General features: G+C 35.9%; 1 protein-coding gene across 1 annotated transcript in view; it reads right to left on the bottom strand.

The window, feature by feature from the left end:
- Positions 1-24,696, bottom strand: part of LOC132559564 (syntaxin-binding protein 5-like) — a 97,975-nt gene that overhangs the window by 59,296 nt on the left and 13,983 nt on the right. The window contains exons 3-5 of the mRNA XM_060224195.1: positions 17,055-17,136; positions 15,396-15,496; positions 7,136-7,270 (exon numbers count right to left, since the gene is read on the bottom strand). Of these exons, the coding sequence (XP_060080178.1) occupies positions 7,136-7,270; positions 15,396-15,496; positions 17,055-17,136 (318 nt within the window). The remainder of the gene's footprint in view (positions 1-7,135; positions 7,271-15,395; positions 15,497-17,054; positions 17,137-24,696) is intronic.

Below are 24,696 nucleotides of genomic sequence, written 5' to 3'. Positions count from 1 at the left end.
TAGCTTTCAGTGAATGACTATAAATCATAATATTCAGATGACCGTTATAATTATAAAATTATTGAGCCAATAGATGTTTGGAAAATATCCACCAATAGATGGATATCTGGTCCTTGTGCCAGTAGAAGAGAGGCCTGACAATGATTGCACTGTCAAGTCCATGCGAGGTGACTACAGACCTTTCACACACTGGTCGTTCATCACACCAACAACAGTACAAGCTATGAATAAACTGATTGGTCAGACTTTGAGATAGACTCCAGGGTTTTAGGACAAAACTTAGCAGTCAAGACTTGGGGATAGGCTTCCAAGATTCTTAGATAACAAGGAACTGCTACTACTAAGATTTTACTAATCTAAAGCTTCATGTATAACAAAAACATATATACATCCTTCTCTAGGTCTCTTAGATTGACCAATCAGATGATGCCTACTTACATGGTCAACTATATATAAGGGTGACCATAATTAACCATCTTTCTCTTTCTGAAGATAAGCCTTGCAGTAAAGAGTAGGAAAAGAAAATGGTCAGAGGGAAAAATTGATTCTGGACATGTTGATCCACGAAATGATGGATAAGCATTGATTGACATGACAGAGTCCCAACCACAATCTACATACAACTATTGAACACAATCCTGATATCAATAAAATATTTACAGACAAGTTGACAGGTTGCAGTGAAGTTGTGTGTATTTAAGAGATTTGGTTAATGAAATGTGTTGATCGGGACAAATTATACGAGCAGACAGTCGATCATACGAACAGAATCCCACTAGATCACGCATACAGGTTTTAGACACGGAATCCTTGGACAGACACTAGCTCAGTTATAAATATGGAAGAAGCCATGGTCACAAAGTTTTAAAGGATGGTCAGCTAAGAAATGTAATCTAAGAGGACCAGATAATGTATTATTTGAGTTAGCTCCCTTTTACAGAATTCCCTTGCCTTAGGAATTCTGAAACTACCATATATACAATAGACATGAAGACATAGCACTGAAACATTTACAATATACAGCTATCTCACTTATACAGGTGAAAAAAGTTTCAGTGAAATGTTAAGAAAATTTTAACCAATTAAAAGTTTATCAAGATCTATGAATAATGACCTGCATTTTCAGAGTTTACCTACATTAAAATGTATCCTATAACAATACTTCTTAAATGAAGATATTTTCACAGAAAGTTTAATAATGGCGAATGATTTATATAAACATGGAAACTAATTTTCAATTAAATTTTTCCTAAATTTTAATTAAATATGAATAAAACTTGTACTACACTGCAAAAGGGTCTTGATAGAAATCTGTCAGGAAGCCCAAGTAAAATGACTCTGTTTTTTGCTTAGGTGTGCAGAAGTGTTTGAGAATAACAGTTGCCAACAGAACACAACAGTATAGCTGCTGCTGTTTCCAAATGACACATACAAAACTTGTAGATAGGAATAAACATGATATGGTTTGGAGATTTTTTTTATCTAGGTTTCTGTTTTACAAACCATATTATCTTACTTTGGTATTTATTGTGGATGCTGTTTCAATATGGATCTGTGATAATGCAAGTTGTTTGTATAAACCTCTCTCCCAAATTAATCCAAAGCTAAGGTGTCTATGTCTGGTACCTTCAGGGAAAGATCATCTCTGTGCTTGTCAGTAGGGGTAACATGTATACAAAGCTGTAAGTTTTTTTTACCATTGGTGACTGAACTTCACATTGAATCTATCAATACACAGCCATGAAGTATAAAAATTATATGATATTTGATTTTATATAATAGTTTATTGATTTAAAGTTCAGAAATATTTATTAATGTGTCCGATTGTGTATTTTGTTCGTTTATTTAGGGTATTGGAATATAGAATGCCTGATTTTATACATTGGTTTATTCATGTGATTATCATGTTATATTTACTGTCAATGAAATGTTAAAACATGCTAAAAGTATAAAAATGATCAGATCATCAACTAACAAGTGCTTCCTCACAAGATCTGAAGCAAACTTACCTGACAGCAAAACAACAGACTAAAATTTGACTTCCTAAAATGAAGCAAGAACATCCTGGATTTTGCTTTGACAACAGTGTATTCACAAAAGTGAACAATATTTACCAATGACACTTCAGAGTTTAATGATGGTGCAGGTCCACATTTAAAGATGCCCTAGCATCCTAGCTAGACCCTAGTTGTTACATAGTAAGCTTTGTAATATATATTATCACTCCAGAGACAGAATCCCTGTTAGTTCACTTAAGAACCCTGATTGATCATCCTTACAGGACAGAATTCTCACTAATCACATATGACATACAACCCATTTCAGGCCAAACCCCGTCCTATCATATTTACAAGAGAGAAAATCCAATAGATTATGATTGTAGGTCACATACCCGACTTTATCAAAGATGTAGACATAGACTACAGTAACAAGGTATCTATATGGAACTTCCTATGTTTACATAATCATTTGTCGCTCAATAAAACTGACAGCTGATCACATCAATTTCGAGCAATATGTCAACTGAGAAACAAATCGCTCTTCTTCTCTGTCACGGCCAATCAAGGATCTTGTAACATGAGGTAAAGCAAATGTCTAGAGCCCTGATATCCATCTTCCAATATCCATACTAGTTCATCATTTAAGCAATCCAAATTCTGATAATAATGGATTGGAACCATGCAAACATTGATCCAACATTTCTGTTCTGGAGTCCACAGAAATTTACTGCCTTTTTTTAATTTAGTATGGTGGAAAATTACTAAAGTTCAATCTTAATAGCCATAAATTACTATTACTTTTTCACTTGAAAAATATGAGTCTTAAGACATAAATTAAGTACAAGCACATTACTATAAATTCAAGACATAAATCCATGACATGGCTGCATTTAGTGAATACTATGTTAAAATCTGGTATACATGACAGAATTGCCTTACCAATGTGTCCACCATTATTTCTAATTTGACAGAATTGTTTAACTAATGTGTCCACCATTAACTCCAACTTGACTTTGGTAAAACCTACATGTCTACTTTTGATTCTAACTTGACTTATACAAAACCAATATGTCCACCACCAACTCCAACTTGACTTACACCAAGCCAATATGTCCACCACCAACTCCAATTTGACTTATGCTAAACCAATATGTCCACCATGGACCCCAACTTGACTCATGCCTAACCAATATATGCACCATTGATTGAAACAAGACTAATGCATAAGAAATGTGTCCATCATTGACTCTAACTTGACTAATACTTGACTATCCTTGGGTTCTGGTAGAGTCTATCAATGGCTTGACTACTGTGATGATTTACTATTGACTCCAATTTAATTAAGCCACAGTACCAAGAAGCAACAAGCGAGTAATATTCTTTGAAACTCACTGAAGGCAGTTTACAACTTACATGGTCATGATTGATTTTTCTTGAGAGGCTGCATAAAAATACAATTGATCAACTTAATGAAAACTGTTGTGGCCTATCATGTGGTTGAACAGGATGGCGTGGTAGAGTGTTTCCTAGCTCTTAAACCATCAACATAGTAAGTTGTTCTGTCAGACTCGCTAACAGGCCATGTGAGGCATGATAATGTCAAATTCATAGAGCCTGACGTTGCTTATAAATGCTGATAAGGACAGAAAGGTGATGGGGCATTCTCTGCAATAACCTCACAAAAGTTAACTAAAAGGCAGCTAATTAAGTCTCTTTCAGCTCATTCTAAGACCAGCTTCAAATGTAGAGTACCTGGAAGTTTGTTAAAGTACTGTCTGACACATTCTTACAAACAGTCAGCCATGCACAGATCTGCAACACGTGTTATAAGCCCACACAGTTTCAACTGCATCACAAGCCAAAAAATGTCATATTGCCTTGCAACTCTGACAAAAATTTACTCCCAGTGGAAATCAGAAATCTTTTTCAAATAGAATTCTTCTTTTTTTGGTTTCCTATTGATTTTGCTTGCTATCCAATCCTCAAAAGAGTCACATTTTAAACAAATTTATGTGGTTTCCAAAATACTCATTATAATGTTATAATATCAAATGGAGTTTTTTCGAATAGATAATTTAGAGACACTCATCAAAGTACTTTAATGTTAAGGCTTTATACAGATGTTAAGCCAATGAGCTGATGTAGTCATTATCAGAGACTTTACTTGTACATACTGGTTATATTAAAGGGCTCACAAGAACACATTAGCAGAGAGCTCATTTTAACATCTTGGTTACACATCCTAACTAGAGAGCTCACTGCGGAACCTGCTCGCTAGTACACTCAGGCTACACACCAAAACCAGAGGGTCCACTGATACATCATGGTTACATGCCATCAAACAAGGTCTCTCTATATGTACCTGGGCTCTGCAGCAATACAAGAAAGCAAATCAATAAACCAATGATTATACATCACCTGAGGGCTCACTAATACCCCTGGGTTATGTACAGTTATCAACAGGCTCACTGGTAGTCCTGGGTTATATACTGTTATCAACAGGCTCACTGGTAGTCCTGGGTTATATACAATTACCTGAGGGCTCACTAATACCCCTGGGTTATATACCATTATCAACAAGCTCACTGGTAGTCCTGGGTTATATATAATTACCAGAGGGCTCACTAGTACTCCAAGGTTACATACAATCATCAGAAGGCTCACTAACACTTATGGGTTACATAAAATTTCAAGAAGGCTAACAAGTAGTACTCGGTTATATACAATTACCAGAGGGCTCACTGCTACACCTGGTTTATATACAAATACAAGAGGGCTCACTGCTACACCTGGTTTATATAAAATTACTAGAGGGCTCACTGCTACACCTGGTTTATATACAATTACCAGAGGGCTCACTGCCACACCTGGTTTATATACGATTACCAGAGAGCTCACTGCTACACCTGGTTTATATACAATTACTAGATGGCACTCTAGTACTCCAGGGTTACATACAATCACCAGAGAGCACACTAGTACTCCTGGGTTAATCATCAGAGAGCTCAATAGTAGTCCTGGATAATATACAATTACTACAGGGCTCACTAGTTGTACTGGTTACATACAATTATCAGTAGGCTTACTAGTAGTCGTTGGTAACATACAATTACCATAAGACTCATTAATACATCTGGGTTAAAATTATCATAAGAGGGCTCAATACACCTGGGATATTTGTTATCACCAGAGAGGTCACTATTATATCTGGAATACACACAATCACATGAGTGCTCACTAAGTACAATTTTGACAAACACATGGCCTAGAGCTTTTGTACCAACAACTGATAAATTTTCTTCATCATCTTATACATAAAAATTCTAGCACTGACACATGAAGTGATTTTCTGTGATATGGCGAGGTTGTCCATGTGTACTGATTACACTTGTCTAGACAATAAGACATACAGGATTGCAGATCCAGATTAGTTTTTTCCCCAAAATGTCAATCTCACCACAATGCAGGGTTAAAAGAAATTCAATCAATCTGTCCATCAGATGGAAAACTCTACTTCCACTTTCATACAGTAATATCTAATAACAGTAAACAGAACATCAACAAAAACCTACAACAATCTTCAATGTGAATTAACATGTACATAAATTCTACACTTTGAAACCATCCTGACAGAAGGTCTAGCTGGCTATTACTCTATATCAACATTAGGTCAAAATAGTATATCACTGGAACAAACAGTTCTTATGAAATAGAGGTTTCTCCAACAAACATCTAAATCTGTATGTTTCATTAAAATGGTGTGATTTTGCTGGATTTACACATCAAACTCTGATATAATACATTCACTTATACTTCCATATAATAGAGAAAAGAAAAAATGACCTTGAATATATCTCTAACAGGGAAAAGGAAAGTGACCTTGAATATATCTCTAACAGGGAAAAGGAAAGTGACCTTGAATATATCTCTAACAGGGAAAAGGAAAGTGACCTTGAATATATCTCTAACAGGGAAAAGGAAAGTGACCTTGAATATATCTCTAACAGTGAAAACAAAAGTGGCCTTGAATATAGCTCTAACAGTGAAAACACAGAGAAAGGAAAAGTGAATTTCATAAATTCCGCAAAAAAAAAAAAAAAAATCCTTTTGTGTCAGCCGTTTTGATAAAACCACAAAGATTTTAATCCTTTAAAATACATTTGCCTCAACTTTTTTGGTGAAACCACACAGATTTTAACAATATGCAACAGCATAAGCTCACTTGACACTTCAGACCAGGTGAGCTAAAAATAAGAACTAATTGGAATACATGTACTTTGGGTTTGTGATATTGCCATTTTTATCTCTAAAATCCTGAATTACATTGCTTTTTCCTGAATGTCACAGTGACCACTTTTGATCTGCATGATTCTGACATTTCTACATGTTGTTTCCTGAAACATTACACTTTATTTGAAACTATTTCCCTAAAAGAGAGCAATCACATTGGTTTTATGTTATTTGCTATTTTTACCCTTGAATCCTGCTCTATTACGTATTGCCCTAAATGTCACAATGATCACCTGGGCTGCAATATTACATTTTCTGAAATACAAAATTTATACACGGGCAAGGGGTAGACTTATTAAATGAGAGCGAACACTTTGGGCTATCCTGTTGGATATATATATATATATAGAACCTTTACGATGATTATGCATGACGACAATAAGTATCTGATGTCACCATCATCAATATAGTCAGCTGATTGAGTCATAAAAGCAGACAAAATAAGTGATCTATGTTGTGTAATTCTGCACCTATTCTCGGATTAGCTTGCTATCTCTTTAAATTTTTTTTGACAATTAAATCATGTTCATATTCAGAAATATCTACAGCTGATGAAAAGAGACACAAATATTGAACAAAGCAACAGATAGAGTACATTTGACACCTTTAAAAATTTTGAGGAAAGCAATTATTAAGTTAAGAACTTGTGAGAATTGATGCAATTATCCTTTTTCTGAATCTATTCTGTGGAATGTGATCATCATGTATGTGAACATCCATTAGGAGTCAAAACTCTCTGGGTAAGAACGAACATCTTTGCAAAAAGTGTTCCAAGTATTGTTTACTTGTATCATGGAGATTTTTAAATGTTATTGTTGTTTTTTGGGTCAAGGTCAGTTACGTACAGCTCAATGGCTTTGTTCCAGTTGATGACATAGCCAGACAGGACGAAGGACTCTATGTTGGCGATGTGTACATTTCCTCGCTCTGTCCCAATGTACAGCCACTTGCTCTGGAATGGCAGGTGGCAATAGGTAATCCTGAAACACATGAAATGGCACTAACATTAACCATTACCTCTGTTAATTAATCAATAAATCTGCTAACATTCTGTAAACATACATATTTTAGTGGTTAGCATTGTATGTATTTTAGTACTTTAGAACAATAATTATTGTGAACTCACAATCTATCATCCCGCCTATTTGCTAAAAGAAATAAAATGAATTTGTAAGATTGAGTATGTTTAAAGTTAATAAAAAACTTTAAAAAGAAGATGGAAAAACAAAAAAACAAACCTAAAACCTCTCAACAAATGAAAGAAAAGCTTTTCTACAGACAACTTTACTTCACACAGATCACAGATCATTAATCACAATTCTGTAACCAACTTATTTTTCATTTTTCATACTATAACACCAACATATTATTTATCAAAAGAAAAAATCAGCAAATTTAAATGAATCTAACACTATCCTTTTTATTTTGGATACATTTTACGGCAACAACTGAAGTCAATTAATGACAAGGGATCTGCCTGAAATATGACTTAGTTGTATTTCTATACTTAAGTGTTCAAGAGGACTTCAAGAGGAATCTAGAGGAAACTCAATAAATGTGGACCCTCACTTAATATTTCATTTCCAGAAACATTCATAGAAACATAGCAAGTAATAACAAAAACATCCAGCCTGTGATTTTTTTTTTCAAATCTTTGAAATATACCAACAAGTGAAGATAAAGATATTTTTTATCAGATGCAGACATGTGATTGTTCCAGTGGGAAGACAACACCACAGACTCCAATCTCCATACAACACAGCATTTCATTTCCTGAATTATAGATACCAAGGATATCTCACACAACAGGACGCGACCTCTGCAATATAGATCCTTATCTTATGTCGATCCCCCAATCCTTAACCACTGTAGGCATAGCTGCATTGTCAACCCCAAATCCTTATGGGACATGAATCCCCATCACAAGCTGTAGCTAGTCAAGTTCCCCAGACCATTTAGGCTTCAGAGATATCAGAAGTCATCCTGTAATGACTGAAGACCTTGATATGTAGACATTAATCAGATACTTCAGCGTTTGATTGCACTGTTTTATTGCTATCAACATAATCAATAAAATATTATGAAATTGTTTCATAGATAGAAAGAGGAATGAAAGATTAAACTTTTCAAAAAAAAAAAATTACAAATTAAAAAAGTATTCTTTCCAGAGCATGAGGTAAATAAGAGTTGTCTCCCTTATTTACAGAAAAGGAGGGGTGGGGGGGGGGGGGGGGGGGGGGGGGGGGAAAAAAAAACCTTTCAAATCCAGCATTGATTATGTCAACTTTCTCAAAGCTCTCCATAAACTTTTAAACAGCCCTATCAGTTTTAATGTCAATATTCAGTGAGCTCTACATATGACATGTCAGATCTTCAATCCCTACTATCTTTATTTTCTTCCTATATACCATCCCCCCCCCCATACCTTCCGTTCCTCGACCTATCCCCACAGTAATAATCCCCTTTCTATTATCACCTTTACCCTTCCCTTATACCTTATTCTATCATATGTCCTCTCTAAACATTATTAAACTTCTAAACAAATTCTATCATTCTTTTTCATTATGCTCACACGAACTCTAACCATTCTTTTTCTTCCACCTCATTTTCTACAATTATACCAATTAATGGTATCCCATCCTCCTGTCCTTATCTGTACCTCCTCCCTGGTCCTTATATGTAAACCATCCTTGGTCCTTATTGGTAGCTCCATCCCTAGCACTTCTCCATACCCTTTCTCCTGGCCTTTCTTACTAACCCCTTCCCTCAGGTCCTGTCTCTAGCACTTTTTTTTATCCTGATCTGCAGCCAGACTCCTAGTCCTTATCCATACGCATGGTTCTTGTATGTAACCCTCTACAGGCCCTTGTCTGTTCCCCCTTCCCTGGCTGTTGTCTGTTACCATCTTCTGGCCCTTGTCTGTACCACCTTCTGTTGTCTGTACATATATTTTGGCCCTTCTTGGTACCCCCTTCCCTGGCTGTTATCTGTTACCATCTTCTGGCCCTTGTCTGTACCACCTTCTGTTGTCTGTAATTATATTTTGGCCCTTCTTGGTACCCCCTTCCCTGGCTGTTATCTGTTACCATCTTCTGGCCCTTGTCTGTACCACCTTCTGTTGTCTGTAATTATATTTTGGCCCTTCTTGGTACCCCCTTCCCTGGCTGTTGTCTGTAACCATTTTCTGGCCCTTTTTGGTACACTCTCCCCAAGCTGCTCTCTGTAATCATATTTTGGCCCTTATTGGAACCCCCTCCCCTGGTGGTTGTCTGTTACCACCTTCTGGCCCTTTCCAGTACCCCCTCCCCTGGCAGTGACACATTGACTAGTGGATGGTAAACACATCCAGTGGAATGGCACTCTTTCTGCTGGTGATAGTGATATTGATTTTGGATTGACATATTTATCCTGCTGTCTTGGCTATTTACAGGCGGGCAAGGTCAACCTCATCTCCTCGGGGAACCACCCAGATAAATCAATTAAAATGGTTGATCTGTAAGCATAACGAAGCAGCACAAATAATTGGTCCCTGGCATGATTTTCTAATCTGTCAATAATACTGATGTTTATGATATACCACTGGTGTTAAACAAGGCTTGTACATGTTACAGACACTTTTTAAGATTGAACTTTATCAATCCTTACTTGGAGTAGGTAAGCCATCTAATAACTGAAGACAAAAGTCCTTTTCATTTTCCCATCTGGAAAGTATTCCATTTTACAATGCTACCCTCATCAAACTGTTTATATTAATAACCATTGAAATTTTTATCCTTTTTCAACTTCCCTTGTGATCATACCAATCTTCATTAGAGGAGCACATGACAACAGTTGATAGTAATGACATTATAGCCTACAGTAGACAGTGATGACACCTCATTCTCCAGTAGACAGTGATGACACCTCATTCTCCAGTAGACAGTGATGACACCTCAGTCTACAGTAGACAGTGATGACACCACAGTCTACAGTAGACAGTGATGACACCTCAGTCTCCAGTAGACAGTGATGAAACCTCAGTCTACTGTAGACAATGATGACACCACAGCCTAAAGTAGACAGTGATGACACATCAGTCTCCAGTAGACAGCGATGACACCTCAGTCTACAGTAGACAGTGATGACACCTCAGTCTACAGTAGACAGTGATGACACCTCAGTCTCAGGTAGACAATGATGACACCTAAGTCTCCAGTAGATAGCGATGACACCTCAGTCTACAGTGACAACACCACAGCCTAAAGTAAACAGTGATGACACCTCAGTCTACAGCAGAGTGATGACACCTCAGTCGACAGTGATGACACCTCAGTCTACAGTTATGACACCTGAGTTTACAGAAGACAGTGATGACACCTCAGTCTACAGTAGACAGTGATGACACCTCAGTCTACAGTAGACAGTGATGACACCTCAGTCTAAAGTAGACAGTGATGACACCTCAGTCTACAGTAGACAGTGATGACACCTCAGTCTACAGTCGACAATGATGAAACCTCAGTCTACAGTTGACAGTGATGACACCTCAGTCTACAGTAGACAGTGATGACACCTCAGTCTACAGTAGACAGTGATGACACCACAGTCTCCAGTAGACAGTGACAACACCACAACCTAAAGTAGACAGTGACAACACCACAACCTAAAGTAGACAGTGACAACACCACAACCTAAAGTAGACAGTGACTACACCACAACCTAAAGTAGACAGTGACTACACCACAACCTAAAGTAGACAGTGCCAACACCACAACCTAAAGTAGACAGTGACTACCAGTCTCTAGTAAAAAGTTTGACATCACACTATTCAGTATAGAAACAACTTGATGACCTTATCCTACTATCCAGTCTGAATCCTGTTTCCTGATCACTAATCTGTTAATCCAATCAACACTAATTTTCTGGTCCAACAATCCATCATGTTAATCAAGCATTCACTTATCTGCTTGTCCAACTTTTGTCTGCTGTTTGACTGACCCAGCGTTTAGTCGTCTCACAGGCTATCATTGTCCAAACCTACACTAAGTATATACATGTCTTTCTGGGGAATGATGGCATTTCCTTAATACACTTAATGTTAATAATATTTCTGCTATAATTTGCATGTGTTAAAGACATGATTTTTACAGTACTTTACCTATCCTTAAAGAGGATATTTGGACTCTCTTCATGATGGCTATAAATCCTCTATGGAATAATTAAATGTCACCTATTACAAATGATATATTGACACAGTCAGAGAAAGGCGATTGAATGGAATCCTGCCTTTTCAATCAAGTGAGGTATAGAATACAGAGATGATGAAAACCTCAATATGTTTCAGGTGCCCATATGTACACGAATATAATCCAATTTGTCCACGACCCCCGCCTGTCATCGCTGTCTATATTTAGGGTGATGTAATTCCCCAGTGTGTCGGAAACATGCACAATTTACATCATAAACATATTACAACTAATGCATACTTCATGCAAATGGAATTGAATGTACTTGTAGAGACTTTGGGAATACACTGTAACAGAGTTTGAAATGCTGTTGTAGTACAAGGCCCCTAGCAAACCACAATCAATACTGGAAACTTCGATTTTTCTTTGGTAAGATATTCTTAAATGAAGCTCTGAAGTGAGTACTTAAATTTGATTAGATATAAATAGTGTATAAGCTGCTAATAACACGAAAGTTTTAATTTCGATACGTTCACAGATCCATCAAAATTCACAAAAATGTATGCCCTAATTTTTTTTAAAGATCTGATATATGATATTGAGTGATTTTGGAATATGTTCCGAATTGAAAGACGAAAAATCTTAATCAAGAGAAATTTATTGTATCTATATATATACACAAATACTCTTAACAATTAACAAGTACATCAAGACATTTTCACTGAAGTCAAACTCCTATGACCATTCAATGACATAATCAAAGAGATTATACAAAAGATTTAACATATAATCAAAAACATTCAGTCATACTGCCTCAAAATTGAGTTACTAAAATTACAAATCTTATTCTAAAATAGAACAAAGCTGAACAATTCATTATCTTAAAATAAAACTAGTATTCAACTTTAAGGATTGCCAAAGGAAATTAGTTACTAAGTCTTGTTGTAATTATGGATTTCCAGAAATGGTTATTATTTTATCAAACTCCAGAAATAGATATTTGATTCTGAAAAGTTGATTTAACAAAGATTAAATTATTCTTTTAAGAATTCCTTACACAATATAAAATAATTCTGCTCCAGATAGTGTCAGAGTGAAAAATGGAACTTCAACAAAAGCACTAAAAATTAATTTAAGAAACAAAACTTTGCTCTTAATCTTTAAGCTACATCTAATTTTCTTTGCACTTAATTACCCAAACACTATCCAACTCTTGACAATATATCAATGATTATCATTTCAAACAGTAAATAAAATAATTTTGGGGTATGTCAGCCACTACTGATCATATTTTTCCCAAAATAAGGGTTGTCGCTATGAATTTGTAAACAGAATATCAGAATTTATAAAAATACATGGCATCAGATACTTGAGTGTTACACCTGCTAACTATCCTGTATGATACAATTCCTGACCGATATTTTGGGTATGGAACTTTGTCTTATACCATACACCAGCTAGCTGGGCCCTTACCTATGTCCTGTAAGATACACCAGTTAGCTGATATTTGGGGGTGAAAAGCTTTGCCCTGTAAGATACACTAGTGTGCTGATATTTGGGGGTGAAAAGCTTTGTCCAGTAAGATACACTAGTTAGCTGATACTTTGGGGGTGAAAAGCTTTGTCCTGTAAGATACACTAGTCAGCTGATACTTGGGGGTGAAAAGCTTTGTCCTGTAAGACACACTAGTCAGCTGATACTTGGGGGTGAAAAGCTTTGTCCTGTAAGATACACTAATTAGCTGATACTTGAGGGTGAAAAGCTTTGTCCTATAAGATACACTAGTTAGCTGATATTTGGGGGTGAAAAGCATTGCCCTGTAAGATACACTAGTTAGCTGATATTTGGGGGTGAAAAGCTTTGTCCTGTAAGATACACTAGTTAGCTGATACTTGGGGGTGAAAAGCTTTGTCCTATAAGATACACTAGTCAGCTGATACTTGGGGGTGAAAAGCTTTGTCCTGTAAGACACACTAGTCAGCTGATACTTGGGGGTGAAAAGCTTTGTCCTGTAAGATACACTAGTCAGCTGATACTTGGGGGTGAAAAGCTTTGTCCTGTAAGATACACTAGTTAGCTGATACTTGGGGGTGAAAAGCTTTGTCCTGTAAGATACACTAGTCAGCTGATAACTTTGGCTGTCAACATTGTTCTTTAAGATACACTACCTGGCTGATAAGTAGGGCATGAAGCTTTGTTCTGTAAGATACACTAGTTAGCTGATACTTGGGTGAAAAGCTTTGCCCCGTAAGATACACTAGTTAGCTGATAACTTTGGCTGTCAACATTGTTCTTTAAGATACACTACCTGGCTGATAAGTAGGGCATGAAGCTTTGTTCTGTAACATTTACTAACTAGCTGATAATTGGGTTACAAGACTTTGTCCTGTAAGATAATAAGGGTGTAGAGATATATCCTATAATATACCATAGGTAGCTGATAGGTTACATAAAAAGCCACATTCTGTAAGATATTTAGGGTGCAGAGTTTTGTAAGATACACTGGAAGCTGAGAGTCTGGGTGTGAAACTGCATACTGTGAAGCTTTACCCAATCAGGTAGGTAGCCAATATTAGAGGTTGAGATCATGTATTGCGTGCTATTGGTCATCAGCAGTTGTCTAAGTAGAACAGCTTTTATTCATGATAGACTGGTGGGTGTGAGGAACTCTTGATTAATCACTGATAAAGAATTATACTACAGCTTCTGCAAAGACTTCAGAATGCATGAACTACTGCATACATGCAGATTAATATTTTCTATGCCTACAATGTAAGATTAAATATATAGATGATTCTGTATCTTAACTGGGATTCATGGTAACTTACACAATATCTAGCCATGGGACAAGATGACAAGGATACTGAAGTAATTTGTACAAAGTGCCATTTCTCACAGTCGGATGATTCCTCTACTTACATGACAGTGTTTATAATTCTTAAATGTATGACCCTGCTTTGAATTTGGTTCAACAATGACTAAATGTGTTTCAGTACATGTGTACAGTCTGTCACGGTCTAGATACTGCATCCATGAGCTTGAACCCTGACATTAGTCTATATCAAATTGATGAAATGACAGATTCCATTGACCTCAAGGTGAAAACTGTCAAGTATGGTAAAAATTTGATAAGTCAATTTATGACCAAATAAACATCATTACTTTACAGTCTATCAATTTGTGAATGTAAATTCTGAATATCATTCATGTTTTCCTCTAGGAAAACTCTTTGAGGATTTGATCACAAAGATTTTATTTTCTTCCCAGATAACCAGTAATAAATACTTCTGATGTAGTGTTATAAGGTTTGGTGTATTTTTACCTATAATTATTCTTTGACAAAGCATGTGTGGCTATCTTTTATATACCTCAGATCTGTCACCTCTGACCTTTCCCATTCCACAGCATCTGGACTGATGTAAGAATTTTTTAAAATCAATAGTAAATTGTGTAGGTATAGTAGGTGCATTGTAACAGTGTGATGTGGATCGGAGTACAATGGACCCTCGGGCTAATTCACCTGATTGTGGGTAATCAGGTATAAAATGAAATGGAAAATATCGATACACTTGGCTTTTCATGTGGGAACTAATGACTTTATTATATGTTATGTTAATGCAGTATAAGCTATCATGGCCAACACTTTTCCCATAAACTATCTTCTCTCTGGATCTATATAGGTTCTGCACAGTTTAAAGCTTAATGCTTCATACCAAGAGCCTAGCTCATGTTTTCAGCATCATAGACTAATGTGTTGTTGATGAAATATGTAGCTTCATAAACACTGATCAAGACTTACAGATTTTGTCGCCAAGGGATTTGGGTTTAGACAGTGTTTCCATGACACTGTGTCTCTTTCTTGAAGAGTTAAATGTTTAATTTTCACAAGAGCATAAATCAATATCAGGAGAATTGAATGAATAACTATTGGCCTTCTCACCTCTCTCTTTGAAACTTGAGGGTATGCACAATTTCTGGTCGCTTCTGGCGAAAGTTCCACAAATGCAGACTATCATCGTTACACACTGTAACAAGTGCACCCTGTAAACATATCACAGTAATTCAGAAAAAGTTTCACATGGATAATGTAAACACAGACCTTTGTTTTAATTGACATACCTGTACATACCAGTAGCAGTAAATCAATAATTAAACAAATGTACTAATAAGTACTACATTAGTACTTAAACTAAACAACATATATTCTAACTGAAGTCTGAGCGTATCAAGCAATTTTTTTCCTTCTTCATCACACCTGAAGGATCTTACAGAAAATGTGTCACAGCTGTATGACAATGTGTTAGATTACTGACAGTATCCATGTTGTAGAAAATGTGTGACAGATGTATGACAATGTTACATTACAGTAAGTATTGATGTTGTGGAAAAAGTGTTACAGCTATATGACAATGTGTTAGATTACTGACAGTATAAATGTTGTGGATAATGTGTGACAGCTGTATGTCAATGTATAACATTACTGACAGTATCCATTTTGTGGAAAATGTGTGACAGTTGTATGACATATGTGTTACATTACTGACAGTATCCATGTTGTAGAAAATGTGTGCCAGCTATATGACATATGACACAATGTATCACAACTGTTATTATGTATATGTGATATTTGCATTTTTAATGACAGGCACTAGCATCACACCTGGGGATCTAAATCCATGACAAGAAGTATTAAAACCTGGGGACTTACCTCAATGACACCTAGAACTTGCCTCATTGACAAAGAACATCTCACCAGAGGATTTACATCACTGACAAAGAGCAACTGACCTTGAGACTTACTTCAATGAGAGCATCTCATCTCGGGACTAACATCAGTGACAAGAAGCATCTCACCTGTGGACTTAACTCAGCAACACAGAGTATCTAACTTGTGGGCTTACCTCCTTGACAGGAAGTATCACACCTTGGGACTCAACTCACCGACAAGGAAGCCATCATAATCTGGAACTTACCACTGTGATAATGAGCATCACACCTGGGGACTTACCTCATTGACAATGAGCATCACACCTGGGGACTTAACTCAGCAACACAGAGTATCTAACTTGTGGGCTTACCTCCTTGACAGGAAGTATCACACCTTGGGACTCAACTCACCGACAAGGAAGCCATCATAATCTGGAACTTACCACTGTGATGATGAGCATCACACCTGGGGACTTACCTCATTGACAATGAGCATCACACCTGGGGACTCAGCAACACAGAGTATCTGGGGACTAACTCAGCAACACAGAGTTGTGGGCTTACTCAGCAACACAGAGTATCTAACTTGTGGGCTTACCTCCTTGACAGGAAGTATCACACCTTGGGACTCAACTCACCGACAAGGAAGCCATCATAATCTGGAACTTACCACTGTGATGATGAGCATCACATCTGGGGACTTACCTCAGTGACAATGAGCATCACACCTGGGGACTTACCTCATTGACAGGGAGTATCACACCTTGGGACTTACCTCCTTGATAATGAGTATCACACCTTGAGACTTACCTTATTGACAATAAGCATCACATTCTGGAACTTACCAGTGACAATGACATCATGGGACTTGTATATATATATATATAATTACCTCATTGACAAGGAAGAGTATCTGTGTAATGGCTATATCTCCATCCTGACTACAATGGATGTCCACACCTGGTCGTCCCAATCTGATATTGAATGTCAAGGACAAAGTCGACTCTCTTGGCATTTACGAATAAATGCATGTTAATTCATTAAATATATACAAGATAATGTATACAAATATTTTTGGAAAGCTTTGACATTACGTGCATTGGATAAGTAATGGAAAAAGGAAATATCAGCACAAATGTTGGTAGGAGCTATAAGAGATATAAGATACAATATTTTTTCCTTACAAACAGCAATCTTCAGGTTTTCTGTTTGTAAATTGATCTCTTGATAGCAACATTTGGAGTTGAACATCCAAACTTAACTCTGTCAGAAGTTAACTTCATAATAATAAATAAAAAAAAGGTTATTCATGTATCAATTATATAGATACTGATTACATTACATTGTTTATTGAATCATACAAGACATTTCTGAATGTTTGTGACTTAAGTTCTGGATGATGAAGAAGGGCTGGTCGACTGATAAATCATTAGATATACTGCATATGATCTCAAAATAAAGACACGCTAATAAGATAAGCTTTAGAAGATACATTAATTGTTCTGCAGTGTGGTACACTTGATGTTCATCAATGGAATTTCTATTTTGTACACTGTCAGAAACAGGCAAGTCCTGCTACATTATTGTGCAAATGAAAACCTCTACATTCATCCTGCCTCTCTCAGGATCAATATATTGATTTTAAATTTTCAAAGCAATGATTCAAATTGCCTTGCCTCTGCATCCATCCATCTTTGTCCAGCTACTGTGAGCCATCAGTGTTCTCATCTCCATTGCCTCAGAAGCTGGGTCAGGGGTCATATGACATGTTGTGGATAATACTGTCACAAGTGACAGTAAGGTGGTGAAACATTCACCAGTATTTGTACAAAGCTGCAACAATTCTTCAAATCTAATGCTTAACATGATTCCATCTATATCTATAGCAGCAACATTTTCCCAATTTATTGTACACAACAGAAATATATGTATACCTTTTAATGTCAACAGCAGAAATATATGTATACCTTCTAATGTCAACAGCAGAAATATATGTATACCTTTTAATGTCAACAGCAGAAATATATGTATACCTTTTAATGTCAACAGCAGAAATGTATGTATACCTTAAAATGACAACAACAGCAATATATGTATACCTTTTAATGTCAACAGCAGAAATGTTTGTATACCTTTTAATGTCAACAGCAGAAATATATGTATATCTTTTAATGTCAACAGCAGAAATATATGTATACCTTTTAATGTCAACAGCAGAAATGTATGTATACCTTAAAATGACAACAACAGCAATATATGTATGCCTTTTAATGTCAACAGCAGAAATGTTTGTATACCTTTTAATGTCAACAGCAGAAATATATGTATACCTTTTAATGTCAACAGCAGAAACATATGTGTACCTTTTAATGTCAACAGCAGAAACATATGTATACCTTTTAATGATAACAGCAACATACATTTAAATGTCAACAGCAGCAACACATGTATATTTCAGTGTCATTCAAGCAAAAAGTCATCTTTCATTACAGTGACCGTACTATATTATGTGCTTACAAGGGTTCCTTTCATCAAAATAGATATTGTTGATGACAACTTGTATCATCCCCTGAGTCATCGTTCTGAAGTAATGGTCAGGTGCTGATGATACAACACTGATACACTTATCAACACTATAAGTATGCTCATTTTGAAACTAATCCAAAACATTGAGTGTTTATTATCTCTTGATTAAGACTCAAATAAGTGCTTCAACAATACATTAATAATGAAGGCACTATGCCATTTAAGCTGCAATATTGCCAATGTACATCCATATACACACACATACACCCACTCACACATGCATATCATTATGAACTGATCATGAAAGAATATTTAATATAATTAAATAAAAAACAAATGCAACAGAATGTCAATGTGGCTTGATCACAGCCAGACAATATATTTTAGCTCATATAGAAACTTATTCCCTTGAATATGTACACATTATTCAGTACCCATTTAAAATACCAACTTCAAGGTGTAGCTGGGGTATATAGGATGTGGCTCAAAACTATCACCCAACTTTATATGCACTTAAACTGTGAGAGTACATACTACAGCATCATTTGACTTTGAGAGTCAAGGTCATTTGATTTGGGGTCTCCTTGTAGACACTTGGTGACTACCTCACTGAACAACATACCGGAGGCCCATACCATGCCACCAAAAGGAACTGGAGTAAGGTGTCATTGCTCCAAGACAAATGAAACCACAACAGACTTATGCTTAATCTACAAACAGGTAGGGACTGTCCAAGCACAAACTTTGGATCTTTACTGACTCAATTGGACAGCTACTGTGTGTTATTGCAAGCTTTAAATGATCTACTTGAATGATTTTTGACACATTTTCTTATAACACTCATTTCTATGATTGAATTGCTCTGATGTGAATAGCACTATCTGTTATACTATTAGTCCAAAAGTACAAAAACTGAAACTTAGTGCTGGATGCTTAATTTTCAGCAAGGTTCCTGTTCAGATGTTCCAATGTTTACATATATAAGGCATTCTAGGATGGAGCCAACAGGTCTTATCTCAGCCTAATTTCTCACTAATGAAACCTTAAACTGTGATAGAGTAAAGTTTACCTGCCTGGCTGTACAGGTGTGGAAGCCAGCAGTAATTACTATCTATCACCTTAGAAGGCATCGATAATTGAGTATCGTTCAGTCACCTTACACAACATCTAAAATCAATGTCCACACTGGAGTGCTACAGAATGAATCTACCTGTGCAAACACCATGAAACAATACAGCATCAGGGTAAAAAAACACCGGAACATTGCGGCCAATGTTTAATTCAAATACAAGGTAAAATCTATGTTATTGATGCCTACCTATCTAGGCATGAAAACAAATTCATTCAGCCGAATGATCATCCACTGGAACCAAATAGACCATGCAGTAATCTCATTGATTTCGTATCATCTATTTCCTCATAACACGACCTTGATTTATTTGTATGTCAGCTGTTCCTTTTAAAACTTCAGTAGGTGCAGATTTTGCAGATTGTTTTTGGAAATTATCAATGGTATAATGTAAGAGGTATAATGATATATTTTTGTCTGTCAGTCATGTAAATTGATTCATCTTCTCTCTGCAGGCCTTCAAAGTCAGTTACAAATCATATATAAACTAATTCTGGCTTTTAACAAAACATTCTATATCTGGAATAAGGCTCAACATCATGTGCTTCAATGGAAATGACATTATTTCAATTTGGCACTGATGTTTATTACCAGTGGCTATTTTTGTGTAATTTGTACAAACAATTTATTTCCTTGTTAACTTTAATCCTACTTTCCCATGAGAGATGAGTGAGAAAGACAAGTATCCTGTCTCTTAGTGCTTGTGGGGGCTCAAATTTTGTGGTTTTCTATGTAAATAAATTTTTAGTGACATTTGATTTGTATAAAAATGGTACTCATGAGATTCATTGGTACCAAGAGAATATTTCCTAAATTTCTGTTTATCATTTCATAGACAAACAAATTTGTTGATAAAATCAACAAATTAAATACATCGGATGTAAATGAATGATTTTAAGGTAGTCACATTGGTTCTCTGGCTATGAATGAAGATATATCACGGCTTTCAGTGTACAATATACACAGGTATCCACAAAAGGAGATTCTTCCCCACCTCCACCGTAAGAAAAAAGTGATGAAATTTAGTTACCATAAAAGGTAAGTGGCCACATACAGTGTGAATCACATCACATGTTATAGTTTTGGTCCCAATGGGAGATATTTCACATAATGTTAGCACTTCTTTCAGAATTCCATCAGTTTGTAATGCAGAGCTGTCTTGTAAGCAGGCATTGATAGTTATGTCATCAGTTTGTGTGAGAAAATTATGTTGTCTGCCATGACTATACTTTCACAAACAAATGATGTAACATGTAACAAGTTTTACCTGTTTACAAGAGCAGATAACCCTGTATTGCTAAAAGATCAAATATGTCTAAGGTCGAAGAAAGGGATATTGTAAACTCTGCATTTGTGTGTCCTGATACCTGACTTTCATTTGAAACTCTTTCATCCTACCAGATACCAGTCTACAAATTCAGCTGTGTGTAATAGAACAGACATGGTTTGGACAAAATTGCACACAAGCAAACAGATAGAGATAGCAATTTTCTGCTCTGCTCAAGTAGTTTGGACAATTACAAATATTGTCAAACACAAGTCCTAGAGTAAATGTTTTTACATTTTGTATGCTTCTTGGAACTCTGTCACTGATCAAAGAACAGCTCTTGAAGACCAAAAAAAAAAAAATTGTTGAGATATTGGGGAACACTGGCTGTGACACATATGATGGAATAGTACAACTAATAGATTGAATTTCTGTGAAAAACAGATGTCATACTCCCAATATTATTGCACTGTCCATTCCTTCTCCATACATGTTTATTGCTCCCCTCCATCCTCTGTCTTTCTGTACACCGTTCAGCCCTTCTGTCCCCATCCTAATTAACCTATGCTTATTCCTATCCTCACCTCCAACTTTTTGTATTCTGTACATTCCTTCCCTTCTGTGATACTGTAGTACATATTTGGCAGTGTTTCTGAGCTGAAGTTTTCCCATGAAGTTAGCCAATCAATAATGGCCTCTCTTCTACCATATATACACCTGCATTAAAGAAAACCTAGGAAAGCAAGACTTCACAGGAGCAAGTAACAAAAGTTGTCTATAAATTCATTATAAGGACAAGGGAGACATGCATTATAGGTAAGACCACAAAAGCACAACACCTAATCATGTACGTATACATCAAAAAAAATTAAAAAAAAAAAAATAAAAAATTAAAAAATCATTACCAAGAATGAAAAAAAGGTGAGACCGACACATAAAACAATAGTTCCAACAGAATTCTAGTAATGGTTTCCTTTTGTTGTTGCAGTTTGATATGAATTAGATCATGGAAGTGATTTGGTATGTTAAATGAAATGCCATCTTAATTAGCTAACAAAATTTAATCACTATAAAGCATTTTATAAAGTACACTTCAAAATGATACGTTAACCATTTCCAATGGCTTGTTATAGTTATAACGTGACTCGTACCACTATTCATTACCAATATGTGTAGTAAGAAGGATCTTGTTTCTCACATCAGCTGAAATGGAAACTGATACAAGGTGACCATGTTTGTCAACTAATCAGGATGTCATCCGAACAATTTATTTGAGTTCTGCCTCAATATACAAAACTTACTGGTGGTGATCAAAAGCCTTGACATACCTTGCTGTGATCATCATCCATAAACTTTAAAATAAACAAAAGATCCAAGAGGAATCATGGCACCTGCCATTGCTTGATCTTTATTAGTCTTAAATAGTAATAATAATCTTCAGCTGTCAAATCCAAGATGGTCGCCTGTTTGCCATTTTGTTTTCCTTAACAAAGGACCAAGGTAAAACTACAAATGGAATTTGAGAAAGATCAATCCCATCCTTCCGGAGAAATAGTTATCACAAACTGTCATCATCTCAATTTCAGAGGGAGTTAGAAATTGTCACTTTAGAAGGAAAAACATGCATATGATGAGGGAAAATGAAAAAAAACACAAAATGTTGACCTTTCATTTGAAACAGAGGGAAATACCAAAGGTCTATAAGAAAAACCAATTAACACTCTCTCACCAAATTCCTTCCACTACCTTTTATTTGGTATACAATGGGTCCATTGATTTTTAAATAAGTCACAATTTACAGTGTCTAATTGCCTCTTGCAGGGATCTGTTTTTTCTGGTCAATATTATCAGCTATCTGGAGGAGTAAGGAAAGGTCAACCCTTACAAAAGACACAGTATAAAACTGCTACTTAGGCTTGTGATGGATGACTTACAAGGTGCGGCTTTTGTTTGAAGAAATGTGTTGGTCCTGAAAATGTCATCCAAACAGTAAAGTGAAATGCCAAATTGTTTTCCTCTGTCAAGTCCTCCTACATGCCTATAAATTGTACCTCAAAAGACATGTTCATGCCTCGAAAGATTGACAAATACCTGCTATTATCAGTTTGGTACAACACAATTTTGTGAGTTTACTTGAAAAGTTCTTCGCACAAGATCCATACCCAAGATCCATATATATTTATCACAATGAAAAGGGTTGTAACTCTTGAAAATGAAAAACTGAACATTTTTCTTTAAATTCTGTTTTTGAAGATAAAACAGCTGTAGACCTTTATACACATAAATTACTTATAACAGAAATTTTTCTCTTACCATTCCAATATGTGTTTAATGAAGGAAAGTGGTAAAATATCCGCCAAGTGATGACCTGAAAAATTTGGAAATATACAAAGGAACAGGCAGGCAGATATTTCCCTGTCTGTGTAAAACATAGAAGCATGATCCGTGATCCCTCTACCAATTTCCTAGAAAATGGACAGCACAAAAAGTTCTTAAATAAATTCATTGAAAGACTTTCATGAGTGTCGAGGTATAATGAATCAACAATTGTAGTTAAGACTTATTAACTGCAACATTGCACATGGTAGTTATACGTGACCATGATCTGTGTAATGTACCAGTTGTACCTATTCATACACTACAGATCCAAATACACACCAGATAACTGCATCATCGACCCACAAACACAAGAACTGAGAAATCCGACAGATAGACAGACACCAGGACGCCAGACATGCTAAAATCTGTGATACCAACCCAATAAACATCATCCCCTAGCTTAGCACAGATATACCTTTATGTTCTGGCAATGTAGTCCTCAGAATACCCCAGAATGAATAAATTACAATATCATTGAATGGACTGTGAGATATTGGCATACTTTCTGTATTTGATGAGTGAACAAGCAGTCACAAAGATCCTCCTACAACCAAATACATTCATTTAACTCTAAAATGTCATTAACCATAGTCTTTACTTATCATATGAAGGACATACCTTTGTCTGTTTAAAACATCACATAAATCAAACACACACCTTTAAAATACAAGCTTATAATTAAAGTGAACAAGCATACTGAGTTTTGCTAAAGCAATATCGGCCCCCACAGGTAATTATATTGTAATAATTGATAAAGATGGTGGTGTTTGGGATTAATTTGGGAGGGAAAAGTATACAGTTAATAGTTTGAAACTGATTTTAATATCATAATGTAATAAATAAGTATGACAATATGACAATACATTTTCATCACCTATGTGTAATAATGTGTTACAATCATTAAATTTTGCAAGGATTGATTAAAATCATATGAGGAATGATGCTGATACAGCTCTAATAACAATATTCTAAACATTTTTTTTTAGTACTTCCAAAGTGTGTAAGTTTCTTTTACAAAAACTCCTTAAGGAGTGATGCTGCTTGAACTTTGATAATGACTTTCTCAAGATAGTGTTTGACCTTGACCCTTTCAATATGTGCTTAAAAAATAGAGCTTGTACATTTGCAATGACAGAAGAAAGATGCGACATTCATCACAAGCTCAGTTATTGAGGAAATTTCCTAAAATGGAAATTCTTTGCTAACAAAGGAAATATTTCACTTGTTTTCTGT

This window comes from Ylistrum balloti, unplaced genomic scaffold, assembly GCF_031769215.1.
Source record: "Ylistrum balloti isolate Yb309-2 unplaced genomic scaffold, AGI_CSIRO_Ybal_v1 Utg370934, whole genome shotgun sequence".
NCBI classification, from domain to species: Eukaryota; Metazoa; Mollusca; class Bivalvia; order Pectinida; family Pectinidae; genus Ylistrum; species Ylistrum balloti.
The sequence above is the reverse complement of the archived record's forward strand: the minus strand, read 5'-3'. Positions and strand labels throughout refer to the sequence as shown.